Genomic DNA, 27,870 nt, shown 5'->3' with positions numbered 1-27,870 from the left:
TTTTGTCCAAATTAAACCTTTTATTCTCAACAAAGATTGGTCACAAAATTTACATGTGTTGTGGGCAAAACAAGGTTAAATCTGGAGTTTTCTGACAGGGGAGTTTTTTCCCAGGCTGGACCTCTGCTGGACAGCCTGGTCTGTCCAAGCATTTTGGGAGCAGTGAGAAGTTTAACTCTTGTCCTTACTGCCAGAAGACACTCGTGTTCAGACACAGACATCCCTGGGAAGTACATATATCTAATATGGGGACATTTGACACTCTCTAGTGAGTTAAAAAATAGTTGTTTCCCCGGTCAGATCTCAGTGTGTGAAAAACTCACTCCGAGTCTTTGCAATGTTTGGATTTTTGCTAAAAGCCATAGAAAAAAACCGTGAGTGTGCTGCTGCCCAGGCTTTCTCTACAGGTGCACTGGCAGCTGTTCAACACAGAAAGTGGGCATCGTTGGAATTAACACTGTCAAGTGAAAAGAAACAGACACACTTCCCCAAGCCAAAAAGCATTGCCCAGAACCCCGAGCTTCTGCATGTGCAGAGCTCCAGCTCAGCTTCCTCAGGTTGTTGTGTCTGCTGCACCAACCCCAGTGGAGCTGCAAGTGTGATGGGAGAATTCACAAGAGTATCCATTACTGTTGTATTTGAGCAGGGAAGGATGTAAGGGATTATTTTTTTTTCTTCTTAAAAAAACCAACCAAAACCAACCACAACAAACACAAAAAACCCAATAAAGAAACAAAACAAAAAAAAACCAAACCCAAATCAAAACCGAAACAAACAAACAAAACCCAGATCAAAATTATTACCTTTTCAAGTTACTGTTGGAAACAGTAACAGGTCCTGTCTGAGGCTTTTAAAGGAGGAAAAAAAAAAAAAAAAGCTGGTTTGCTAACATGAGTAATGTTTTTCAGCATTTGCAACAAAGTTAAGCTACTGACTGTTTCTCTATCTAGAAAAGAGTTATTCCCACTGCAGAAGTGCAGAGAGCAGCATTTCAACAAACAGCAATTCATCAACATCACTAACACATTCTTGCTTTCCTCCTCACCTCTGAACCCCCCTCCTTTGCCTTCCTTTATCACACACGTAAGAGGTGCTTAATCCTTATTCTCCAGCTGATGTAAAACACACTGGGGCTGTGTTTCTTGGGCAGAGAAATCAGCAAGGCAGCAGAGAGAAGGGAGAGGGCAGAGAAGGACATCCAGATCCTTGCTAGACTGCCTGCTGGCGAAGTGTGGGCTCCTCTCCTCATCACCCAGCCTCAACTGTGGTCCCAAGAGCCTCAGAAATATGTTCACTGCTGCAAACTCCTCTTGGCTTTCCCTGGAGAAGGAGCACCAAGACATCATTAGAACAAAAGCCTTTTGCTACAGCATTCAAGTCTAAAAACTGTTTTTGAAGGATTCCACCTAAGAGATGCAGCCAAGACTAACAAGCCTGTGGCACAAGGAAAGCTGGAGTTTCTGATTCCCAGCCCCTCGCATCTATTTTAAGCTCTGAAATCACATAAACAATTAAAATCAAAACCAACAAGGCAAACACAGAACCCTGCTGAAAAACAGCAGTTGTGTACTTCTGGCTTTCTTCCACAGGTAGCTAGCATTCAGTAATAATAAAAACAACAGAAATAAATGGCAGAGAGAGAACAAATGAGTGATTGAGTGTTTTTACAGGCTTATCACCTGGGTGGTTAGGAAAATTTTACATTTTCACTTCATGCTCCTGAAGAGAGACTCTCCACTCAGAGGCAGGTGCTGGGCTTTCTTTTCAGATGCCTCTTACCTCTTGATGTCCCAACACTATTTTTTGTGAAGCAGAAAGGGTACCAGCCTGCTTGTTCTCTTCCTGTTTATATTAATCCGTTCAGCAGCATGATGGAAACTTTTGAGTTCCCAGTAAATTACAGCAACAGCAAAACAAAATCATTTGAGATTCATCGAGCTGAAGGCTTGATGTTTTTATTCTGAATTTTAGACTGCAACTGCCAATCCATTGCAGAAGTTGTCCTTGGTAATAAATCCATCTCTGGGTAACCAAAAATTAGTTTTCAGTAGTTCAAAAATAAGAGAGAGAAAAAATTACATTTCACTCCTGAACTTGCACAAGCATTACAGGAAGCACATCACTGGGCAACAAATTGGCCCAAAGCAATGATAAAAAGATGATAAAATGAATAAACATATATTTGAAAAATTTGAAGGTAAAATATAATTTTTCAAACATATCTAATTAGGTTAGTCAATTTCAGCATGTTTCTTGTGAAAAAAATAATATTTGATAAAATTGTCAAAAACGTATCATCAAGAAACTTAATTTTAGCATTTTAAATGTTTTCTTATTTTAGCATGATAGAGTGAATCTTTTCATCTTATTTATAGTTTTGTGGTGACCAAAGTGCATGGGGGTCATAAAACCACAGCAGGATGCAAACATTTATTTTAAGCTATCTTGCTTTTAAGCCTTTCCAGAGCACTAAGAAATGGCTCTTTGCCTTTTTTCATTGCAGAACAATAGTGGCATCTGTAGAGAGGCTAGACTGAGCTACAATGAATCACCTTGAGACTGGGCAACAGCATGGATTTCATTATAGGAAAAAAATCAGAGACATATTTTTCTGGCTTAGAGAACAATCTGAAATGGCCCAGAGACAATGCTTTTTCTAGACTCTACCATCTTTCAGACTTGACCTAAAAGGTCCATAAGAAGCAGTGTTATTTAAAATAATTTGACTTTTAAATGATGTCCATAAACTTTAACTTTGCTAAAGGCAGTGCTGCTAGCACTGTCATTGCTTAATATTTTGTAAAATGAGGTAGTTCCTCATATTAAGACCTGCATGAGTCCATCTATTAAAACTAAACCCTAAAGTGAAAAATAAATAACCACATGCTTTGAAGTCATTGATTGATTGACTGATTGAGTGACTGATTGATTTGGGCAATTTCCTGAAAATCAGGACAATAGATACAGAATAAACTTTTCAAAATTTGAAATAAGTGTTTTGAAAAAAGGTAAACTTTTAGCTGCTAAAATTATGTATGTGTAGATATTCTGAAATAAAAACTTAAGACGTTTGAAGCTTTTAAGGAGCAATCAATTAAAAGTTAAAGGAATGAAAGCAGAAGAAGTATATCAAGGCTCCTTGCAAAGGATTGCTTGTGGGGTTTTTTTTAACAAGGCTTTAGGATTCTTTCTCTTCAGAACATCTTTTCTCTTAAGTTATGCCAGAGGGTTCAGGCTTAAGGGAAGCGACATTGCCATCCAGGTCTGTAGGATTCTTTCCAACAAAAGACACTTGAAGAAAGCAATTGCTGGCAATATCAAGAAATGTGCTGTCTCTGATCAAAGGGTTTTTTTTTTCTGGAGACCAGGCACTGTTTGCTGACCTACTTTGGACAAGGATTTATTCTGACGTCCCTGGCTACAGCCCGCCCCCTCTGAGGCTGATGATGGGACAGTGATTAATTTGATTGATGATGGGACAGTGATTAATTTGATTGTCATCAGCACAGTTCTGAACCTAACACTTGTTCAGGAGGCACATAAAAGGCAACTCAATGCAGTCACTCGGGGTTTGCTGCTAAGAGAATAAAGGAAGCAGAAAAACAAAGCCCAGCACTATTTAAGACTTCAGTCAGTTGAAGACAAGGCCAGGCTTTCCAGCACAGGCAGTGATGTTTGGTCTGCTCTCACAGGTGGGTATGCCCTGTGAGATTCACTGATGATACATAGCTGGTCCTTCAGTGGGTGTAAAGCCACAAATGGTATCATGGGGTGGAAGGGACCTCAAAGATCATCTTGTTCCAACCCCTCTGACATGGGCAGGGACACCTCCCACCAGACCAGGTTGCTCCAAGACCCGGTTGCTCCAAGCCCCATCCAGCATGGCCTTGAACACTTCCAGAGATGGGACACAACTTCCCTGGACAACTTGTTCCAGTATTTCACCACCCTCATACTAAAGAATTTCTTCCTAATATCTCATCTAAATCTATCTCCTTTCAGTTTGAAACCTTTGCCATCTTGTCCTGTCACTACATACACTTGTAAAAAATACCTCCCTGGCTTTCCTGTAAGGAAAGTACTGGAAGCCTACTAAAAGGTCTCCCCAGAGCCTCCTCTTTTCCAGGCTGAAGAACCCCAAGTTTCTGCCTGTCTTGAATTGGAGAAGTGCTCCAGCTCTCTGATCATCTTCGTGCCCCTCCTGTGGACTCACCCCAACACCTCCCTGTCCTTTTTATGTTGTGGAGTACAGAGCTGGACACAGGACTACAGGTAGGGTCTCACAGGAATGAAGAAGAGGGCAACAATCACTGCCCTTGACATTCTGGCCATCTTTCTTTAGATGCAGCCAAGGAAATAGTTCATTTTCTGTGGTGCAAGCCACATACTTCATCCAGAGCACTGAAAAGACAGTGGGGTCAACAGGGGAGGTATGTAATGGAGATCTCCTTCTGTCCCACCACTCCCCAGCTGATACTTCAAACCAACCTGTGCCAGTCACACTGGCAGACACCATGAAGGTGTCACCACTGAGAGCCAGCATGGCAAAACTGGCAGGCTGCAAAGGGGGAGTTTTCAGATTATGGTGAGCTACCTGCTGCTCACATCAGCCAGACCCCATGACCAAGGCAAGAAAAACTGTGGGTCAGATGGTCAGGCACTGGCAACTGTAATTTCCCTTGGTATCTACGAAGGTGTGCAGGTGTACCTATTACAAAAGTGCAACTACTTTGTGGAAACTACAAAGACAGTGCAAGGGATACCACTATGATTTGCAATTTCTAGTGTAGGCACTTATGATATTGAATCACAGGACCTGATTCCATATTACCTTGCTCCTTTTGTCATCATTTCAAGCTGCCCCAAAGAGATTGTGCTATGCTGTAAAGTCGTGTCTCCAACTAATTTAGCAGTACTCTTTACTTGTTTTGCACAACACTGCTCAAACTGGAATGCAAAGACACTGTCACATCAGTTGGTGCCTTCCAACTTCGTGGCATAAAGCTGCTTGGCCAGAGAAGAGGTATATATATGTATAACGTATTTTAATTTGTTAAAGATTTAGATTAATTTCAAATGTATGAACATATCTGTCCCTATGACAAAGCTAGTCAATAGCATTTAGCTTTTTTCCTGTATCTCTGAATAAGAATGTCCTACAATTGCTTGCAAGCAAGGAGAGACTATTTGTCTTACTGGTTCAGATGAGAATTTGCCTTCCTCTTGAAATTCAAAGGGAAAAATACCACACTGATTTTGCAAAGTTACTATTGGGAATAAAAAAAAAAAAAAAAAAAAAAAAAAAAACTGATAAACCAATCTTCATTTCCTTTTAGTCTCAAAATGATTTGGCAGTGGTCTACTTCTTGCTCTACTTTCAAGAGATAAGAATCACAGAGAAATAGAGCAGATACTTGATTAAATTATTGACTTTTTTTACTTCATTTTCTGTTCCTAACCTCCTTCTGCTTTTGTCTTTACTGCTTAATATTATAATACTCATTCTGCTACGTATTTCCTCCTTTCTGGCATACAAACTCCTGTTCATCCAGGTTTTCACCACCCTTAATGGAATGATCTGTTTCACAAGCAGGGTCATATCTTCATCTATAGGTACTTTAATAACAACCAGGTAAGTGCCCACTACACAGAATTTCTCACCAACATGGGTGACAGCTGTTTTGAGTACCCACAAGCAGTTCCTTGCTCCCTGGGAAATACGTATATATTTGAAAATCCTAGGGTTGTGGTAAAAATTGTCAGATCATGTAAAATGAAAATGCTCCCATTATGATAAATCTTATGATAATTCTGTGCACATTTGTTGTTAAATGGAACTGGGGGTGCTGGTCAACAGCTGGCTGAATATGAGGCAGCAGTGTGCCCAGGTGGCCAAGAAGGCCAACAGCATCCTGGCTTGTATCAGGAACAGAGTGGCCAGCAGGAGAAGGGAAGTGATTCACTCCCTGTATGCGGCTGCACCTCAAGTCCTGTGTTCAGTTCTGGGCCCCTCCTACAAGAAAGACATTGAGTGAGTGCTGAAGTGAGTGCAGAGAAGGGCAACCAAGCTGGTGAAGGGTCTGGAGAACAAGTCCTGTGAGGAGAGGCTGAGGGAATTGAGAATGCTGAGTCTGGAGAAAAGGAGGCTGAGAGGAGACCTTATTGATCTCCACTGCTACCTGAAGGAGGTGGTAGGGAGGTGGGTGCTGACCTCTTCTCTCAAGTGAGCAACGACAAGACTAGAGTAAATGGCCTGAAATTGCACCAGGGGAGGTTTAGATTAGATTTGAGGAAGAATTTCTTTACCAAGAGAGTTGTTAGGCATCGAGATGGGCTGCCCAGGGAAGGGGTAGAATCACCATCCCTGGAAGTATTTAAAAACCATGTAGATGAGGCATTTCAGGACATGCTCTAGTGGGTGATATAGATATTGATAAATATATATTTTATTCAGTGTGGAGGATGTTGACAGTTGGACACGGTGATATTAGAGGTCTCTTCCAACTGTGACAATTCTGTGATTCTGTAAAACAAGGCTTGAATCATTTAGCCCAGCCTCAAAAGATTTCCTGCAATACTGGCACACCATTGCTCCATGGAAAGTTTGAAGAGCTGTTATTTTCTCGGCCTTTTTCTAAATACATTGCAAAACAAAAATACTGCACAAAACAACCTCCTCCAGCATTTTCTCCTCAAAGAAAATTCACCTGAAGTGTTCAAATTGCTGACAATAGGAAGCGATGACATTGTACTGCAAAACTCCAAGGAACTATAACAAGATAAGAGCTTCTTTTAGTGGGTTCACACAACTGAGGAACTGTAGTAGCAGTCTGTAATAATTGTCACTTCTGATCTCCATGGGAACCAAAACAGACCAGCAGTGACTCACTGACTGCTGGGGAAGCACAATTATTGAGAATCACTAGACTTGTGTGGGTGACAGGGAACAAGACGCTCATGATGCTATTTCAACCATAGTACGATGCAGCAGACACTCCTCTGCTCCACATGCAGGATGAGCCCAAGGAAATTAGTACTCTACCCTGATGCTGATTAGAGACAAATTTCACCTTTACGCTTTTCTACAGCTTCAGCTTTGTGTGGACTCTCTGATATGAGAGGATTTCACTTCCAGTGAATGAAGTCCTCACTGAGCTTACACCAGGCTTTACCAAATCTTCTGCCACTCTCTTAGGGACAGGTTTAACCCTTGAGAGACACAGAAGCTTAAAGCTCTGTCACATCCTCTAAACTACACTATGAAGTGGATGACATACACAATATGGGTAATATCTACATCTGGACTACGCAGATACTGAGAAGTCAGGTCCTTACAACTAAGCTCCAGGTTCTGCACTAAGAAGAAAGCAAAAAAAATGTTCTGTCTCATCAGCATGATTCAAAGGAGCTGCTGCTTTTGAGTTCAAAAATTTTTCAAAACTAAAACAAAATTTGCAACCCAAATTGATATTTGGGTGTTTTTTCAGCTCTTCACAAAACATAGCTTCAACTCTATGCTTTGATACTCCAGAATTTTTCAAGATTCCATTCTCTGGGTTGTGTGAATTCAAGAATATTTCTGAGGTGTCAGTCACAGATCAGAGATTCTGACATTATGAAGCTTGAATCCACTGTCCTTGCTAAAATGCCTCCTCAGCTAGAAAAAGAGTGACAACCGCAAAGGAAATGATACCAGAGCCCAAACATTTCAATGTTTCTTCTTTACAGTTCAAGATGTTGACAAAACCGAAGTATATCCCTTAAATAATAACTCTGCCATTCAATGGATCCTTGTGTTCTGTATTCAATTCTCACACTGAACCATCATTTCAGTGCCTAAATATCCTCCAAAGATGCCTTCAAATGCACAGCTGTCAGCTGGCATATAGGATTTCTTTTGTCTTTCTCCTAACAAAAATATCCATAGATTGTAATCTTTGAAAGAGCAGATACATCCATTTCTCCATGAAATGTCATGTGCTTTTATTAACAAAGGCTCAATAAATGCGATGAACCATAGAGGAATTCTGATGATCAGACAATCAGTTCCCTAAGTGGAACTTGGCCAAAAATGAATACAGCATCCTGTCACAATTTCTATATCTGTGGATCCTTGGGAAAACAAAAGACAAAAGTCTGCAAATCTAAGACAAGGTCACAGCACTTCAGTTTGATGGGTACAGGCCTGCATGGCACAGATTAGGATATTTATACTGCAGAGGCTCCAGCCTGTGATACCGAAATGTGTCAGTAAGCTTTTGAGATTAAAAGATGCAGAGAAACAAAAATATTAAGAAACCACCATACCTCCCACACATTCAGAGGATGAATCATTAACAGGCCAGTTCTGCAAAGTGCTCCACACTTCTCTGCAGCTCTGCACAGGAAAAATTAAGTCATGACGTAAAAGAAGAAAAAGTACCCTTTGCGACTGCCCCACCACCAGCTGCTGGGAACCGTTCATTAAAGATCACCCCTTGCTTTCCTCAGCCCACACATGGGGGTTCAGATGCCAGTAGCAGAATAAAGGGATGACTGAATTTAGCCCTGTCAACCTTTTTGATGATTCTTCCCAGAAAGTGAAGGATAGAAGCGAGCAAATAACTGGGGAAATCACTGGCATCTGTTGTTGGCTTTTTGAGCAGGAACTCAACTATGATGTAGCCTAGCATGACTGGAGGTTTTTTCTGCTTCAGGAAAGACAGTCATGATTAGGTCAGAGACAGAGCCTAATTGCTTTCTTCTAAATAAACTTCTGCTGTGCAACCCATTTAAACCATTTGTGGAACATGTGATGTGGAAACTATACCCTTGTGCTATTGCAAACAAGCAGGAAGCAAGACTGGATGTTTATCACCAAGCCCTGTTTGAGTTCTCATCAGCTTGGCTTGCAAGAACAAGACTCTACAGGCATTAACTCACATAGAGATATAAAACCACTTCTTTATCTTAAAGCTTCTTTTGTCTCAGTTCAGGGTTGAAGGGGTCAAGAATGAGAGGCATATTTGATTTTGGGAGTGAGAAGCCTGAAATCATTGATAACCCAAGTAGCAGATTTCTAGAGAATAGCAGTAAATAACACCACAAACAATTAAAAAAGAGGACACACAAGGATTATTTTTAAGTACTCTTTCTACAGGCCTCACACCAAACAAACTGCCACTTATTTTAAAGCCAGAGCTTAAAGTTACTGGAAATCATGTCCAACATTTTTTCATTGGTCTTAAGAGATGCCAGTGAAATTGGCAGCAATTTCATGATTCACAGCATTTTAAGTCTTCACGTCCAAATTTGCTCGTTTGCTTTCTTTTTTTTCTTTTAATTTTAAAAAGGGCTGTTAAATTCATGTGGTTTGGGTTGGGGTTATTTGCTTACTTGTTTGTTTTAAAGTGTATGGCATATTATGTCCTATTAAAAAATGTTTTGACTAAAGAATTATGCAGAGGGCTTTAATAATTTAAAAATTTTTTCAGCCATATGGAAATCTACAATGTGTTTTATGTTCTGTGGGAAACCTACAAATGCTATAACTTAATGAATTTTAAAACCACCCATCCATTATTTAATACAACAGTATCCTAAAGTAATTACTCCCATTATGTTACAATTCACCACATTGGAGATGCTTAGAGATGAGTTAGGGACACAAAACTCTCTAATCAAAATCTTCTACAATTCAGAAGTATTCAGCACTGGATTTCAGTCCTGTTATCTCTGAAAACAGTATCACTTCATCCTTATGTAAGGATATATCATTGTAATATTACACAGAATGGAAGATGTAACATAATAGTTCGGTGCATCGGGGTTTTTTCCACGTAATGCTTTATAAAAGAGAAAAAAATGAAGAAAATAAAAACAGACAAGTAAATACTATGATGGAGTACATTGTTATTTAAATAAATTTCCTTGAGTAGTATCTTCTTAAAAGGTGAAAATTAAACACTAATATTTTTCTCACGGTATAAAAGTGACAATATTAATTATAAAGAACTCGATGGTTTTATGTTTATTTCATCCTATTCTTAAGTTTTCACAGCAAAAATATTAAATTTTGCAATATTACCAAAAAGATGCAAACCTGTCAAATATATTACTCTGAAGTAAATTAACAATTAATTTATAGGAACCTACCATAGGAACTATTAAGTGGACAATAATAATGATTTTCTATATAAAATCTATCAAAAATCGTTGGAGAAAATATATGAAGCGTAGCTGATAGCTGATGAAATCTGCAATATGGCCACAGAGAAATAAGTTGCAGATCATCAAAGTTAGCTCTTGTGCAGAAACATCCACCATGAGTTCATTAATTTCATTTTTCACTGGAGAACAGCAGGAGGTTTCCATAATGCAACCATCATAGGAAACTGATTCAACGCTGTATTTTAAGCTTTACCCGTAGTTGGAACTTGCAACAGTTTAGATTTTTTTGGTGCTCTCATCTCCCATGCTCTCCGGAAGGCTACTTAAATATAAAAATCTTCAGCACAAAGACAGCTCTCTCTAAAGCACTGGCAACTGGTCTTAGTTTAAATCTGTTCAAAAAAAGAGAAAGAAACAAACAGATTTAGCTGGAATGATAAAGCAATATTGGCAAACCATTACTCTATACATAAACCAGCAAACCAGGTCATCATTAGGAGCTGAGGAGTTTGTGGACTGTCCCTTCCAGTCACACACACCTATAAATGAGTGGGGTTCAGGGGATCCCTTGCAGATTTAAAGGTGATCATCTATGTCAGCCCTTTTGTCAGCCTGATTCAGCCAGCAAGCCCTGATCTTGCACCAACGAAGGCAAAGTGCTATTTCAACTATAGCTAAAAGATTTAAGTGATTGATTCAACTCAACATCAGGCATTTAACTAAAGAACCTAGACAAGGTTAACTTAATTAACCCAGGCTCTCTTCATCAACCATGAATGGAAAGCTGAAGTCTCAAGAAGGTGCTTCAGGCTCACCCAGGTCAAGGGTGACAGTGTTCCTAGCTTAGACATCTCAGCCAGGTTACTGAAATTCACTTTGTTGACCAACTGAAGGGCTTTCCGTAGACTAATGCTCCTCCCAAAGTCCATGGAGTGTGTTTTGCTCTATTAGGCCTGTGCTTAGCACCAGGACCACACAGAACTGTTTCTGGCTCTTCACTTTAAATGGGAAAGATTCCTTGCCCCTGTACTCAGCACTGGTGAGGCCACACCTCGAGTCCTGTGTTCAGTTCTGGGCCCCTCAGTTTAGGAAGGAGATTGAGGTCCTGGGGCAGGTCCAAAGGAGGGCAACTGGGCTGGTGAAGGGACTCCAGCACAGATCCTCTGAGGAGAGGCTGAGGGAGCTGGGGCTGTTCAGCCTGGAGAAGAGGAGGCTCAGGGGAGACCTCATCACTCTCTACAACTCCCTGAAAGGAGGGTGTAGACAGGTGGGCCTTGTCTCTTTTCCCAGGCAACTCTCAGCAAGACAAGAGGGCACGGTCTTAAGTTGTGCCAGGGGAGGTTTAGGTTGGACATTAGAAAAAATTTCTTTATGGAGAGGGTGATCAAACATTGGAATGGGCTGCCCCAGGAAGTGGTGGATTCTCTGTCCCTGGAGATATTTAAAAAGAGACTGGATGTGGCACTCAGTGCCATGGTCTGGTAACTGCAGCAGTAGTGGATCAAGGGTTGGACTTGATGATCTCTGAGGTCCCTTCCAACCCAGCCAATTCTATGATTCTATGATTCTTCTTCCTATACAAAATATTGGTACTTAATGATTCACACCCACCCCACCGGCTAGATACCAAAATCCCTTTTGAAATTTGAAAAACATTCTGAAATTTGAAATGGCAAAACACCCTTCAAATTCTGATGGGAGACTTAGCTTGTTTTAATTATTTTCAGACAAAAATTTGTAAAATACTTTCTTTTGGGGGGGAGGTTGGGGTTTTTTTGTTTTTTATTAGGTAGTTGAAACACTTAAATCTATAGAGCCTACAAATTCTCACTATCCCATTCTGGCTGGTGGAGAACAAAGGCTCACAGACTCCCGTAACAGGGGGAAAGCTCTTGTGAGTTACTTAGTGGGTGCCTCACTTTGTTCCTCCACAAAACAAAGACAATGTTTTCTAACTGCAAACCACACATTCCTGGGAAAAGCTTTGTCTCTGCAGATGCTGGCCCACACACCACTCCATGCACCTCACCTCACACCTGAGGTCTCAGTGTTGCTGCAAGTTTAGCTGAGGTCTGGCTGAAGGTGTACAAAGGGACTTTTGATTTTTATTCATTCCCAGACACGGTAAATCATTTTCTTTGCTTCTCAGTTCCCACCAAGAAGGTGACTTTACCCATTGTTTAATTTATGTCTGAGATCTGGCCCTTGGTCCAGCCACTAGAAGAGTGATGCTGCAGCTGGAGAAGTAACCGGGAGATTTTCAGACCACCTGAACGCAGCACAGGGATGGTTGCCACCTTGTTTCACAGAATGTAAGCCAAGCACATAAAGTTAATAAAGACATTAATAAATACTGTACCTCCAGCTGTTTGGATCTTGCTGTGTTTCTTTCCTTCTAATCTTATTTAGAAAACAAAAGGTAAAGATGGTTAAAACATTATAACATTTTACTAATTTAGAAAACCAGTTAAAAAAAACCAAAACCATGCAACAAAGGTTCTCCTCTTCTAAGACCAGCTACTTTTGTTATGGTTAATAGTATTGTTTTTCTTCATTTTTTTTGTTTTGTGGCAAAATCTGGAAGCAGCAGTCAGTGACTAAACTCTGGGGTATACGTATGTGGCAGCAGCAATTTTGTTGTATTAAATCTAGGCAATTATTACATGATTTCATAAATATGTGTTTATGGCTTTTCTATTAAGTACCTATAAACCTAATGCGTTTTCCCACTCTTCGAAAACATCACATGGAAAAAACCACTTTGCACTGGGTTTCATGTAGGAACAGAAATAAACCTGAAAGCAATCACTTACTAACTGTTATTGCTGGAGTTCACCACAATGCAAGTAAACACCTTCAAAACTAAAAATAGCACTGACGCTCTTCAAGTGCATCTCATCACAGCCTCTTAGTCCTAACAGGGTTTTATTTCCTTAGAATTCACAGAGCACTCAGAGAGAAACTGTTCAGAAGACAATGTACCAGCATCTGCTCTAGGAACCTTCTGCAAAAGTTAGTGTGTTAAAATTTCAATAAATGGGAACAATCACTGCAAGGATTCTAAATAGGCCCACTCCCTTAAGAGGCTCTATGGCTAGCCAGTCTGTCTAAAATAATAATTGATTTTTAAAAGAAATACATCCTACTAGATAAAATGAAAGTGAGAAGGCAGGAGAAATGCAATACGTAACCTTCCGATACCTTTTGGTGCAGTTTTTGTCTGACTGGAAACCATGGCAGCTGCATCGGAGGGCAGGCCAACATACACACCTCCATAGTTCCTGATTTAAAGAGACAATTAAAGAGACATCAGAGTTTAATCGAAATGCTTCTCCCTACAATGTCAACATCACCCAGCCGCAGCACAAAGACCATGGCTGGGCAGAGAGGAGGGCATCAAGAAACTTGATGGTAGCTGTGGTAGCTGTTATTTTTCCATGCTTACAAAAAGAGCTATTTTTCACCCCAATTCCTAATATTTTTCAGTACAACCCAGCTGTATTGTGCCAATAAGCCCCACCTGCCCAGCTCCTACATACCAAATATATCCAACTGAGGACAGAGCCAGTCTGATAGCAATGTCTGGCACTGGGACCACTGAAACACCTCACTTCCAACAATGCCCACTGACTGATTAAACAGCACTTTCACCTCTCCTTGTTAATAAAACAACACCTCTATCCCTGCTGCTTAGGGCCACACTCAGAGAAAACTGTTAGTAGGTAGGAGCACAAGGGTGTGAAGTACTTTCATAGCCCAAAACCCTTTCCCCTTCATGAGCTTGCAGAGCATATTTTCTGGCTCCAAGGCCTGTATGAAAAGCAGAGACTGATACAAGATAAGAAACTGGGTCCTTAAGAGCCTCTGCTGTGCCTGAAGCCACTTGAAGAGACTCCCATTATGCCGTTCTGCCCAGTTAGGTGCCAATTTTATCACACCTCCTCCAGCCCACTGGACTTGATTTCTGATTTGTTTTATGATAGTCACACTTCCTTTGATTTCCAGCCCAGAGGAGACCTCCCACAGGTGCTAATGACAATTTTTGTGGCTGGTCTGTTATGAAGGCAGAGGTTACTGGCCCTTACCAAGCACATCACCTACAGCTGTGAGATAACACCCTCCTCTTCCTGCAAAATTAACCCCTGCCCAGCTCACTAACAGGGTGTACAGCTACCAGATTCAGTGAGAGATTTCCTTTTCTCTCTTTTCTTTTTTTTTTTTTTTTTCTTTTTTTTTTTCTGTTCCAGTGGTGTTTGTGGAAATTAGGAGGAGGAAAGGAAGGGTGTACACCTGGTGGTAGAGCTCACTGCAGCCTCTTGAACATAAAGCTAGTCCCTGGAGAGCACCTACCTCCTTTTGTCATCATCTGATACAGATTCTTCTGCTCTGTAACATCAAAAGATATAAAGTACATTAGCAGATTGTTTCTTTCAGACCCTCCATCACTATCTGGGTAGATTCAGAGGCAAAGGAAGAAGGGGATTATTACTGACCTCAGTTTAATTCCGGTCATTGACAATTCAATAATGTATTGATACAGGCACAAAAAGAATGACAGTTTTCCAATCTAATGTACAGAAAAATGAAAAGGATTGAGAACAGATGCAGCTTAGTTTACAGGAGCTCCACCAGTGATACCTGAAAGCAGGTTTGGGAGCTGAAACAGGTAAATTAACACTTTTCCTGCGGGAGTCCCCACACTATTCCACACAAACAGGAACATAAAAGCTCTGCATGTAAGAGGAGTAAGTCTGAGCTGCTATTCCACCAAAAGAGGACTGCAAGGGACTGAATGTCCATGCTAGCATGGGAATGGTGATGAAGAAAGATAAATTTCCACAGCAGCCGTGCCAAAAAGATGTAACAGAGCCTCTCCATAAAACGAGGTACTGCAATTCCTGAAGTCAGAGCTCTTTGCAAACCAAAGAATTGTTACTAATCCTTTCTAAATGGGCACTTATTTCTCTTTTACCTTTAGGGTAATACCACAGGTCAGTCTGTAGGTGTCACTGAGGTTTGAAATACTGTCAATGTATTGGGGAATCAATAGAGAGTCACTGAAATACTGTCCAGTGCAGTGGGGGGAGTGGGGTGGTAAAGTAATCAGCATCAATTTGAAGGCAAATGTAGTACAAAAAATATAAAATATTTATTCTTACTCCCTGAGGGCACGGTGCCTGAGCTGCAGCCTCTCTCAGTTTGTGCCCCAGCATCACTTTTCACTGAGATTACTTACCCACATTTGGTTAAATATTTGGACTTTGAGCTGTGCTTGCATGGCTGGGTATGGATTGGGGCAGCAGCTGCAGTTTAGCTGGGCCTGCAACCTACCAACCTAGCAATAAAAAGAGAGGCAAGGTAGCTTGAGTGCTGTTAAACCCACAGCCATCCTTCACCCCTTCCCCAGAGGGGACAACTGCCTGAGAAGGAGTCTTACAATGCAGTGCTCAGGGAGCCATGAAATGAGCTCAGGGAAGGCTGCAAACAGCAAAGGCAACACCATGATCCAGGGAAGGCTCCACTGTGGAAGTGTTCATGCACAGGATATTCACCCAGAGAGTCTCACCTGAATATTCCCACTGAAGGACCAATTGCCTGCACTATGGGGGCAATGCAAACATACTGCCCATCACAAGTTGATCCGTGAATTTCTGATCTGTTCCCTAGGTGATATAACTGGCCTTTACCCAATATTAGGACTAAATCCATTCTGTAGCCATGAAAGGTATCCTTGAACTATGATATTTAACAATAACACATGACATTTCTTATTGTAATTTATTTACTCTAAGAGGTAAATGTGCCTACTGTATAATGGTCATGGCTATGTGCTGTTACTGACCCCTGAAGTCAGTGGTAATTTGGCTCAAAGTACAGGGATCTCTGCAAGATACAACTTTAAATGCAAGAAAACACATCTTAAACCTCAGTCACCACCATAAGTCTAAGCCTTAAAAGTACTGCTACAAGGTGGAAGTTATCTTACACTTCCCTTCTTTCTAAGTGGCAGAACATTACATCCTTCCTGCATCACCACAGTGAATAAGGGCACATGGGTCCTTTTAATAGCAGAGGTCTGGGGTAAATTTAAGTATGCCACAGTTTTGCTAAATTATATTCCCACAGGGCATAGCACTAAGTGAGGTGAGCCTCCTCATCTTTTGTCTTTGCCTATGTCTTAACTGCTCAAGAGAGATGAAGCAGTAAACTCCTGGTTCTCTGGCCCTTCTGCCACTCCTCCCTGCAGGAGCTACTGCCATTTCAGGAGGCATCTCCCATCTCCCTTGCAATCCCCACACATGCAGTCAGAAAAATGCAGAGACAACTTTTCTTGAGGACTGAGTGTGACACTGCCCTGTCCTAGTGTGAGCCAATGCCAGCTGAAGAAAGTGGAAGGCCTGTGTATATCCATCAATAGAAACGAGCCCTGCATCTTTAGCAAAAAAAACAAACAAACAAACAAAAAAAAAAACAACAAAACAAAACCCAAACAAACAAAAAAACCCAATGACAACACTTCAAGAAAGGGACTCTGGGTGCCAAAAGGTCACAAACAACCTTTTCTGTTGAACCAACTGGATGTGTCACAGGATTGATTTTCTCAAACAACTGGAAACATTTTCTATAATCCAGATTTGCCGTTATCCAGAGAAAAGAAGCCTTTAAAAGCACTGGCAACCTCATGCACATCTCAAAGCCTCTAAACCAGAGTTGTAAGAATAATAATCAATATTGTCCAGCAGGAAATTGATGTCAATGTTTAAAAAAAAAATGAAAAAAGCCTCCAGTAGGCAACAGGGTTATTTTCTTCTGTTCTAGAAATGTTTTGTAACAGGACATCACTGGACCATTACTGTCATTTTCTCACCAAAACAAATTATCCTGGTCCATGATTAAGCATAGGTTTTTTAAAAACATTTTGCTTTCTTCCTTTCCTCTCAATAGCTACAAATCAAAGCCTAATTTTGCAATACCTTTCCCTTAAATGCTCAGGAGCAAATATAATCTGGCATTGTACAGGCCATGGTTCTTGGGCTGGGGGATGATTGGGTGCAATGTGTTATAGCCCTGCTAGGAAAGAGGAGGTGAGCAGAGACAGGAAGAACGTCGCAGCATGAGAGGGGAAAAAAATAAGAAAAATTCCAGTGATGATACTTAAGGAAGAAGCCATTTTGCACTCTTTTCTGGGGGACTCCTTTCTAAGCAGTATGGGAAGGAGTGCTGCTCTAGTTCGTGTATTACACACATTCACACATCTCCTGCCTTCACACACAGTGGCTTAAGCCACTATTTCAAAAGATGCCCACTGATTTCATGTGCCAAGCTGCTGTTTCTGTGCCCAGGTTGGATGAAAGTTGATAACATTTGACCAAATGGGAGTGAGTATGGCATGAAGCTCCTCTGGTTTTGGTAGTGTTCCCCTTGCCGTATCTCAGACTCACAGAGAGGAGTCCAGCACATCCTTTCTCTCTCCCTCTCTACCTCCAGTGTGTTTCTAGCTTCTTATTTCAAGGAAGAAGGAAGAACCTAGCATAAAAAATAACTTCAAGTATCTCTCCTTCAAGAAGAGCAAGCTTGGATAAGTTTTTCTGTGTTAGGAATAGATGACAAAAGGAACTTAGCACTTCAATGTGTTTTGGAGTTGCTGTTGTGCTGCTGGATCTTCCCTCAGATGTTGTTGACATCTACTGTGGAGGAACTGAGAGCACATTTTTCAGCAGGCAGCGTAGGTGGAGTCCCATAGGCTGTAGGTGAATTTAACAGCAAATCCACATAACAGCATTCTATTTTCAGCTAGAATAAATGTTTCTTTTGGGAAGGATATGTCTATACCAAGAGGCTTCCTGTCACCCTCCTAAGTCTTAAAAAAGAGACTTGGTTCAACTGTCAGTTTTTACATCCATCAGGCCTATGTCCACTTGATGGCAAAAGTAGCTGTTATTTTTCACAAAATATTTTAAATATCAAATGACAGGCATTCACACTAATCCACTCCATCCATATTTTTCTTATCTTAGCTTTTCCGACTCTGTTTGTGCCGAGTTCAAGCCATGCTCATTAGTGCCACCAGAAAGGATTCAATAAAATTTGCACAAGCAACAGGCCTTGGAAACAAGGGCCTGTCATTTGTATTTGATGGATTCCTCCCCAGTATTCTGAAACAGGCTTGAGCTGCTGTTTCTTCCTTCCTACTTCCGACTTCCACCCTTCCTACTGTTACTAATCTTTGCCTGAACTTAGCCATGAATACCACAGGCATTGCATTATTTTCTAGCATATCCTTTATCCCTCCTGTACCTAAGCTTTTCCAGTTAGCAGTGACATGCTGCTCTTTCTGAGTCTGGCAGGAGCACTGGCTGAGGATGGGCAACAGATCCACCATTGATCTAAGGGTTGGAGTGCACAGGGAGAGATCATGTTCTCAGACCACCTCTTGTTGCCCTCAGTCTCACAGGACTTCTGTGTAGGAGATCAAACCATCATCCCGATCTTACTGGTGGAGAACATAAAGCCCAGAGGGCAAAGCAGTTTCCCTGGGGTCACCCAGGAGGGCTCAGAGCAGGATCCAGTCCTCCCTCCTTCCACCTGGCTGCTCACTCCAGGAGATGCTGCTGGTGCCTTGGCAATGAGTCGCAGTCAAGAAATGAGAAATCTCTTGAGTTAGAATAACCACATTCTGCATCCAGAAGTGAGCTATAAGGGCACTTCTAAATGTGTTTCTGAACCAGAATCGATATGACTGAAATTAGAGAACAAAAAAATATGGGCTTTTTAAAGAGAATTTTTTAATCTTTAGCTGATAGAAGTGAAAAACTGTAAAATAAAAGCTTGTGTGGATCTATAATGTTGCTTAATATAAACCTGCTTTGTTCATTTCCATGAAACTAAAATAGTTTTCCCCGTATTTTGTTTTCTTCATAAAAAATCTGTTGTTCATTATCAGCATGATTGATTTAGGACTTTTTAGCTCATCATTGCCATTCTTCATTAAAGAGATTTGTATTTCTAATGTCTGATGAGAAGGCTCAATTATGCCATTTCTCACACAGGTTGTCTGACTGGCTCCACTATATTTATCTGAATGAGTAATGGTTTCAGGACTGACACTTTCACTTTGCTGAAGTCTGCACTAGCAATTACTTCTAAGATATCCCAATACTTCTTGAAATATGACAGATGATCTAACACCAATAAGCAGGATGTTCCAAATCTAACTTCTAAAGCTTGGTCTTACAAATGCTTACACACCCATAAATGCATCTCTACACAATCCATACCTTTAAGCACAGAATGCACCTACTAAATTAATAATTTAACAATGCTTGCAATTTTGAAATTTCAGACTACCAAGGAGCAAGGAGAGAGATGCAGTTCTAAGTCAGTAGCTTCAAATGTGTAAATTGAACAATAAAAAGAAAGGGCCCTAATATAAATTTAAAACAGTGGGTTTCGTGTATATAGAAGTTTTGAGAGGACTCATAACTTTGCCTTCTGTAATTTAATTGTTGTCTGACACTGCACACCCAGAAAACACTACACAGGTAACACAGACCTCAGGAGTATCTGTGACAACACTGTTTATCTGCCAAGTGTGACTTGTTGGCAATTTCAGCCGGGCTCTGTAATAGCAAGGACAAGCCTGTTGTTAAGCTCTTCTCTCCACTTGTTTATCTGACTTGGCAGCCCTCATTTCTACACCAGGATTCCTCTGTCTAATTAGAGTAGTTACTCTAAATGAGGTAAATAAAACTGAAGAATGTTCCTGTTGCATAACATGAAAATCTTTCCCAGGCCCCTCAGTCTCCAACTCTAGTGGCAAATACCAATTATGTGAAATAGAAGGCGGCAAAACCTCAGGAGGACTTATTTAATGTTTCCTTTGATAGGAAAACAAATTTACAGCTGAATAAAGCTGTTCCTGCACATTTCTGCATCAGCAGATGAAAAATGGGCCGAGAAAGGCTGATTTTTGCTGCTGCTTTTCTGAAAGCCAGAAGCTGGCAAGAGGCAACAGGACAATAGAGGTTCAGACATTTAGAGAAAAACAGGATGGGTAGGGCTGCTCTCTGCTACTCAGCAGAGGAGCTGATAGATTGTATCTTCAACACAGAGAATACCTAGAGAAGGGGGGTACTCTGAAAAGGAAGTCTGGACTGGTTACCAGACCTCCTGCAAAGAGGGGAAATTTGCTTCTTTATATCTCTCACAGGTCTTGGTGGAAATTTATGTGGTCACTTCAAACAATGACATGGCTTTTGGAAAAAGGTGTAGTGGTGCATGACAAGGAAGAGTGATCTGAATTAAGAAGACCAGCTCTGGGAGACAGCTCTCTCAACAGAAGCAGAGAAAAAGACTTTTCTCTTAAGAGAAATAACCAGGGAAGGAATCTGTAGAATAGTAAACATGACATGAAGTTGTTTTTTGAAGATGGAAGCTGTCACTAAAGACAATAAACTTCTGCTGATTATATGTTAGGAAACAGATGAGTCATGTATGACTAAAACTAGCAGAAGGCCAGTGGAACTGCAGGTAAGTCCAGGGTTACATATGTGAAGGAGTAAAATAAGTACTTACACATCTTTAGTAGTTCCTGTAGCACCTAGAAAGGAAAAAAAAAAATAAAAATTCTATGTTTATAAGATAATGGCATAATCCTCTAAATATACTGATAGTACAGTAAGCGTTTTTCTGCCTTTCTGTGCTCAACAACAAAGAAATAGCAAGAGGAATTTTCTATTGTCAGAGAACATGTTTCTCATGATTGTATAGTTTATCCTTAATGACTATACACACTATCCTTTAAGTCTAGCATGCTTGAATCTGGGCCAACTTCTCAGTGGTTGAAAATGATGCTGCTGTAGAACAGTTGCCAGGTGCAGGCACACAGTGTGAGAGTAAGATATGATAAAATTAATTTTTCTAATTTTCTATCCTTGACTTAGCTCAGTCTTCTGGTTGTTTCATATGCTACTAAGTCACTTAAACTAACCAAGCAGTTACTCCTGAACACCTATTTATTTTGCCATTTGATTCAGTTGTAGACTTGGCAGTATATGTGTAAAATGCTGCTCCATTCTTCCTGCCAAATAAACGAAGTTTTCTAAAACAACCAGACAGAACTAATATAAACATTGGGACATAATCGATCCAAAGCCCCAGACACCCAAAGGGATCAGCCACCCTTTAATTCCTCTTGCTACTTAACAAAAAAGCAAAAAGACAAAAGCTACCACCTATCTGCCTGATGTCAGTGATCAATTGTTTTTTTAGTGACTCAGATGCTTCTTGCTGGGAGAGAAACATTCACTCAAGTACAAACTCTTTCCTGTTCCATCCAAGTTATTAATGCCATGTTGCTATTGCTGATATATCATTCAGCTGAGTAACCAGCAAATTATATTTCTATTAGTTATACAAGCTAGGGTAGACACTAGAAAACCTTTTGTTTCTCCTTTTCCTCTGGCTGGAAGAGGGTATCCAAGCTCACTCTGAAGCAACTGCAGTTGTCAATCCAAAAGAGTTTTTGGGTTTGGAGGCAGGCTGGTCTTTTTCAGCCATGGCACTTCACGCTGTGAAAAGTTCTGCTGCTGAAAAATATCCATGAATAGCAAATATTTTTCATCTCACTCTGATGTGTAAGAGTATGTCTTCTTTATTCTTATTTTAGATGCAGAGAGGAAGGAACAGCACTGCAAGGCCTTCCAGCACTGCCTACCTGAATGGATGTCTTGGATGGCAAGAAGCACCTCCCTTTACAGATAACTCCTGAACATATTACCACTCACAGTTCCTATAGCTTACTATCCCTCCTTTTCTCAGCAACAACATAGACTGGACTTGTGTAAGGCTATACACATTTCTGGTTTTTTTAGTATTGCTTCCAGAGGCAGCAGATCTCAGTACAGCTGTATGTATCAGCAGAAACTCTTACTAGCTGGAGGGAATACCTCTGTGCACAATAAGCTCAGGTCTTTTCTTTAAAGATTTATTCTGCCAGGCAGCTTTCTGAGACTTGTTGGCTCTACAGTCACATCTGCATACAAACCCTCCAAACTGTGTGGAAAATTGGCATTGCAGTGCTGCATGCAAGCTTGATCTCAGACAATGCAGGGAGACATTTTGTTTTCTGGGTTTTTTGGGTTTTTTTCTTCTCCAGATAAATTACTCCAGTGCTGTGCCTGTTCTGCACCAGAACCACAACTTTCTCATTTTCTCAACCTAAGCTAACTACAAACAAATTCAGTTCCTCCAAAAATGTTCACGGTCCTCTGTGAGGCCCTTGCTGATCTTTTTCTGAGTCTGAGATGAGTTCTCAGTGTTTCCTATCCTCATTTGAAAAACTTATGCCTTCTTTCCAGAAAGTATACCAAGAGTTAAAATTGTTTAATACATAAACTGAAACTTCAGCTGAGTGAGAAGAAACGTGTGTCTGCATTACTGCTACGTTTCTGAGTGGGGATGCTCAGTTTCCAGTCAATCAGCAGGCACACTTCAATGCCATACCCATGCTCAATGCCATCAGCCTGGGGTTCATGTGGAGCTAGACAGCTAGGAACCTGTGTTTGAGACTGGAGATGCACCACCAGCATTCACACCTGGCAGCACTTCTTTCCTTTGATTATTAGAGAGGGTATTGCTTAAAAATCACTGCAGCGTTTTGAAATGCATCTCACAGAAAAACATTGAGAACAGACTACAATAAACTCACTTTTTAAGAGATATTTTTTACTATTTATAATAATTGAATACAAAAAAACCCAAACAAATATTTTTCTATTGTTTTTATAAGCACAAAAAAAATCCAGGTTATTCACACTTCCATTGATTTCAGTGGTGTTATTTCTCAGCTTCACTTGCAAAAGTGAAACAAGAATTCGACACAAATTCACTTGCATACCACTAAAATACCTACATACAGATCTGAAAATATTCCCAGTTCACAAAAAAGTGTTCTTCCTGGAAGAGTTCAGAATTTGCAAATTAACAACCCTTGAATGAGGTGGCCCCTAAGTTTCTCAGCTCATAAAATTTCCTACTCCTGATGCATAGATTTTACTTCACAAGAAACCCAAGTTTGTACAGACATGTTTGTTTTAGAAGTCCCATCCACCTCATCCCTCTTACTTCACTGACATATTTCTCTAACTCTTTCAAGTTTAGCTTCTCAAGCTTCTCCTGCCAGAAGTGCAGCCAAAGAATCTTGTTTACTACCAGTTCACAAACACCTCAGAGCTGTTCCACAGCAGCAAGGCTTATTGCTCTCATAGCTGTGCTGTTTTAGATATATGACTTGAGAAAAGTCTCACATATTTGAAAGCTTGTCCAATTTTTCCCACTATATTAGCTTGGCCTAAAAAAGGCAGCACTTGACTCTACAGACCTTATCTCCAGAGGCTCATGTTGGCTTTCCAAAACTTGCTTTACCTCAGTAACAGATTGAGGAGTAGCCAGGAAGCTACATCCATAAGAAATGGGCAGTACTTGATTGTCCTGAACGACCTCTCTGCTCACACCATCTGCATTAATAGCACCATGGTTGCATTTTGGCATTTGAGAGATGCAGGAGGAAAAGGAAGCACAAGCTCCAGAATAAACGAGGCCCTTTCAGCCATACATTGCTCTGAGCCTAAGTGATTACAACAGAAAAACATTCTGTCTAGAGGAGTGTCACAAATGAGGAAGGATGAGAAGGTAGCCCAAAGCATCTTCCATTTGGTGAGAGGGGGCTTTGCACTTTCAAATCAACAGCAGATGCTTACTGAAGATCCTGCAGGATTCCAGTAAATGCAGAACAAATGGAAAAGTTGGCTGAAAGACATTGATGGCCACAGATGATACTCCTCTGTGCTAAGAAATGCATCATGAGCAAACATGGAAGACAAAACTTTGGAAAATCATAGCAGGTTTGAGAGGAAACCACTTACATGACTAAAAACCATGGATACAAAAAGGCTGACTATAAAGTGAATTATGAAACATTTTCACATTAATTTTTAATGAACAATTCTCTACAGTATTCTCAGGCAAGTACTTCAGATTAAAAAAAAAAATAATTAAGCATACATGCAGGCAAAAGTAAAGATTACTAACAGGTTTCCTGTTGTAGGTTCTTTCTGATTTGCTCCAAAAGACAGCAGTATGGGATGAAGTCCTAACATCAATGAATTTATTCTATTTATACTCCAGTGTAACTGAGGACAGAATTATAGCAAAATACTTCAAATTGATTACTTCTCCAGCTCATCAGGTAAAAGTTCTGTACATGGACCTGACCTGATCAAGCATCCCTTCTAAAAATAAGTTACATTTCAAATGGAATGGCAGGGTGGATTCCTGAGCATTCCACCCAACTTGAATAATGAACCTATTTAAACTTGGTCTTAAAGTTCACCTTCATCATAATTTGGCTGTCCTTGAAGCTCTCCACAGACTGACAGCTTCTCTGTATATTTAAAATAAGCCTAGACTGCCAGCCTCCACTGAGAGCCATAATGTTAGGCACTGTCATTGCTTCTACAATTGATACAGAAAGGAGGAAGCAGTTAAAAAATGCTAATGAAGCAACACTAGAACGAAGGGATATGCCTTAACTCAGAAAAAAATAAATTAATGTTTAAGGGCATATTTTTAAAAGACAAAAAAAAGAAGACCTATTTTAGAGCTTCTAAAACACCAGAAATTAACATGAAAGAAGGGTATCTAATGTAAGGTAAGAAAACATCAGGAAAACAGCAGTTAGTTAAAAGAACTTTCTGTGCATAGTGGGAAATTTAAGAATTAACTATATGTCATAGCTACTGCATAAAATAGCTAAGTGATTTAGGAAGGATGTGTTTACGTCAGTTTACTTGCATAACAGAAGTTGCCATTTCTCAATTGAGGAGCCAGTGTCTGCTGGTCTGGAAGGAAAATTTAAACTCTGCGAGTTATATTGGTGTTCTGGAGGACTGCATCACAGACAAATGTTACTGTAGATCACGTCTATTAGTTTATGTCTTGCAGACCATAGGGCTGATAGCTCCTCTGATGTCATCCTAGCCATGCAACAGAGGATAATGTCATTAGCTGGACTGTCATTATATATACATCTGCTCAGGGAAAATCAAGTTAGGCTACAATAGAAATTTCAGCAGAGTAAGGGACTAGCGTAACATGCCTAATGTATTCTTTGAAGTGTGCTACAATATTATCCTTAGTCATATAATATGACAGAGAGTGTTACAGGTTAATTATATGCTATGTACCTCTAGCTTTGACATTGCTGACTGCAGAATAGTCATAACTTCAGCATTAAAGATGTAGTCATGCTGTGCAAGCCACAAAATTAATTTGTATTTACACAGTATTAATGTCTTTGGGGAGAATATTGAGTTACACTTTCCTTAAGAGCTTTAGAATTCCAATTAAAAATGGTACATCTTCCTCTTCCCATGCATAAAATAATTTTATTTTCATTAGACATATTTGGTAAGAAATGCTAATTGGAAAAAAACTAAATAGTAGATATCAGACATGTTACTCCTATTACTGGTTGTTGGTTATTGCAACACTGTAGACTGCATAGAGTTACTCCTGACTGGCAGTAGTGAAAGTGAGAAAAGAATTGGACCTCCCAGAGCTGTATTTGCTTTGAAAAAATGAGGGAAACAATAATAATTCCATTATAGTAGCTATGTGTTTTACATGACATTGCTGATTTTTACCTGTGCTAAGCCACTGGGGATCTGTGGACTATTTCTAAAGAGTATGGAAAAGGCTGCCACAAAATGTACATAAAAATGTATTATGAATAATTGTACAGGTAAATTAAACTACCAAAGGGGCTTTACCTTCAGCAAAAATAATTTCTGAATATACAAGCTAAAACCTGTTGAAAATAGTTTCCTTTAATACACCAGTGGGCACATTTATTTAAACAAGCAAACTCTCAGTTCAACAAAATTCACTAAGCACTACTGCTGGCAGAGCTGGTCTATTTGACATTTACCCACTTGTGTGCTGGTACAAATTCCATAGGGTGACCAGATCAACACTAATTGAGAGGCTACAACAAAGGGACAGATAATCAACTTGAAATTTTCCCCTGGATTTCTCTGATACTGGCTCTGATGTTTTTGCCCAGCAAACAGAAACAGGACATGAACAAGCATCATCACCCCAGCCATACGAGGCTATGCTGGTCATAGACTGAAACAACTTCCAGTCACAGCAACGCAGGAATCAAACAGTGGGAAAGAATTAATGAGTGCAAACAGGACAACTAGAATAGGAGAGCTGGAAGTTCAAGCAAAGTTATAGGGTGCATTTATTTATGGATGAGAAAGGCCTCTGGCTGATAGACATGATACCTAAAACCTAATTTATAATCACTTCACAGAAATCAGGTAAGATACAATGGCAGAAAAGCCTCCCCTTGCCCTTAAGAGTAAAGGGCAGGGTTTGGTGGATAAACAGGCAACACACCACACAAATGTACACACATCCATCCAGCTTGGAAAAGGCCTCATCTTTCACTCTCAAAGATATGCCCAGGTTTTCAAACCACGACTAGCACCACCCAAGGCACCATGGAGCTCTGGATAAAGTTGTGTCAAAATGATAAGAGATGGAGAACCAGTAATTTACACTGGTCAGCCACTCTTTTGCTGTGTATTTTCAGGAGGTTATTAAGCCAACAAGTGCGTCTGGAAGATTTAATAGAGGTACTGAAACAGGTGGCAATGTTTGCCAAGTACAGTTAGGATGATAAATGATTGAGAAAGGCTCATATTCATAATTATATGGTGAAGGTCCACTTACTGATTTGCATCTACTTTCCTTTTTTGAGGGGGCTGGAGGGAGGAAGAGCACAACAGCACCATCTTCCCAGATTTTCTCTCTTTTGACAACAACCATGAACAAATAAGGGAGCCAGCTGGACGCACCATCCAGTGGTACACATTAACATGCAAGAAACCTCAGCCTTGGAATATCCTCCAACTTCTCAGGCAAGCAGAGGATCAGAAGTGGCACAAATTCATTTCAGAAGTGGCATTCGTGGCCTTATAGGGAAGCAAAGAGGATGGAGCTTGCACTCCCAGCTGGATCCCTATGTCCAGCTGCTGGCCTGGGCTGGTTGTGTCCAGGGCAGCTGTCGTGGAGGGGGTGATCCTAGGGATAACACGAGCCACAGAAAGCCTCCGGTGCCAGCCGGCGGCCCACAGCACCCTCTCTCCCTTGGGCAAGCAGATCAGCCTGGGGAAAGAATGATGCTCTCGCAGTAGGGAGGGCAGCGATTCCCGCGCCTCAGGCGGGCATCCTTTAAATCGGAGGGGTACAGCCCCCGCTAGGTGTGTGTGCGTGTGTGTGTGCGTGTGTGTGTGTGTGCGTGTGTGTGTGTGTGCGTGTGTGTGTGTGTGCGTGTGTGCCCTCCGCCTCTCCCCTGGCAGTGCTGTCCCTGGGGATGCTCACACCGCGGCTCACCCTGCCCGGCCCCGGCCCGACCCCCCCCCCGACCCCGTTCCCGCCGCCCCCTCCCTACCTCGCCCGGCCGCGCCGCTGGCCGTGGAGTTACCGCAGCCCATGGGCGCTGCCCTGCCCGGCGCTGCGCCCGGCCGTGAGGAGCGGAGCGATGCGGAGCGGAACGGAGCGGTGTGGTGGTGACAGGAGACAGCCGTCGGCGGGCGGAGCCGGGTGGGAGATAAAGCCGCGGGGACCCCTCCTCCTCCTCCGCTCCCTCCT

General features: G+C 41.0%; 1 protein-coding gene across 6 annotated transcripts; it reads right to left on the bottom strand.

Moving 5' to 3' along the window:
* C1H12orf75 (chromosome 1 C12orf75 homolog) lies at nt 1-27,870 on the bottom strand. 6 transcript variants are annotated; one of them, XR_011722902.1, is made up of 7 exons: nt 27,671-27,868; nt 20,725-20,749; nt 14,500-14,535; nt 13,351-13,430; nt 12,509-12,544; nt 10,135-10,541; nt 7,959-8,377 (listed from the first exon to the last, which is right to left on the bottom strand). XR_011722902.1 is itself a non-coding variant. In XM_071728808.1 (6 exons), exons 1-5 carry the CDS (start codon nt 27,711-27,713, stop codon nt 8,334-8,336), a joined length of 228 nt encoding a protein of 75 aa, XP_071584909.1. In that variant the 5' UTR covers nt 27,714-27,869; the 3' UTR covers nt 1-1,320; nt 8,308-8,333. The 6 variants fall into 6 exon arrangements, 5 of the variants coding, with proteins under 5 accessions (XP_071584909.1, XP_071584927.1, XP_071584917.1 ...); XM_071728808.1 differs by lacking the exons at nt 10,135-10,541; nt 12,509-12,544 and adding an exon at nt 1-1,320 and having other exon boundaries at nt 8,308-8,377; nt 27,671-27,869; XM_071728826.1 differs by lacking the exons at nt 10,135-10,541; nt 12,509-12,544 and adding an exon at nt 6,391-6,523 and having other exon boundaries at nt 8,308-8,377; nt 27,671-27,870.

Source organism: Heliangelus exortis, chromosome 1 (assembly GCF_036169615.1).
Source record: "Heliangelus exortis chromosome 1, bHelExo1.hap1, whole genome shotgun sequence".
NCBI lineage: Eukaryota > Metazoa > Chordata > Aves > Apodiformes > Trochilidae > Heliangelus > Heliangelus exortis.
This window is presented reverse-complemented; position numbering and strand designations above follow the sequence as displayed.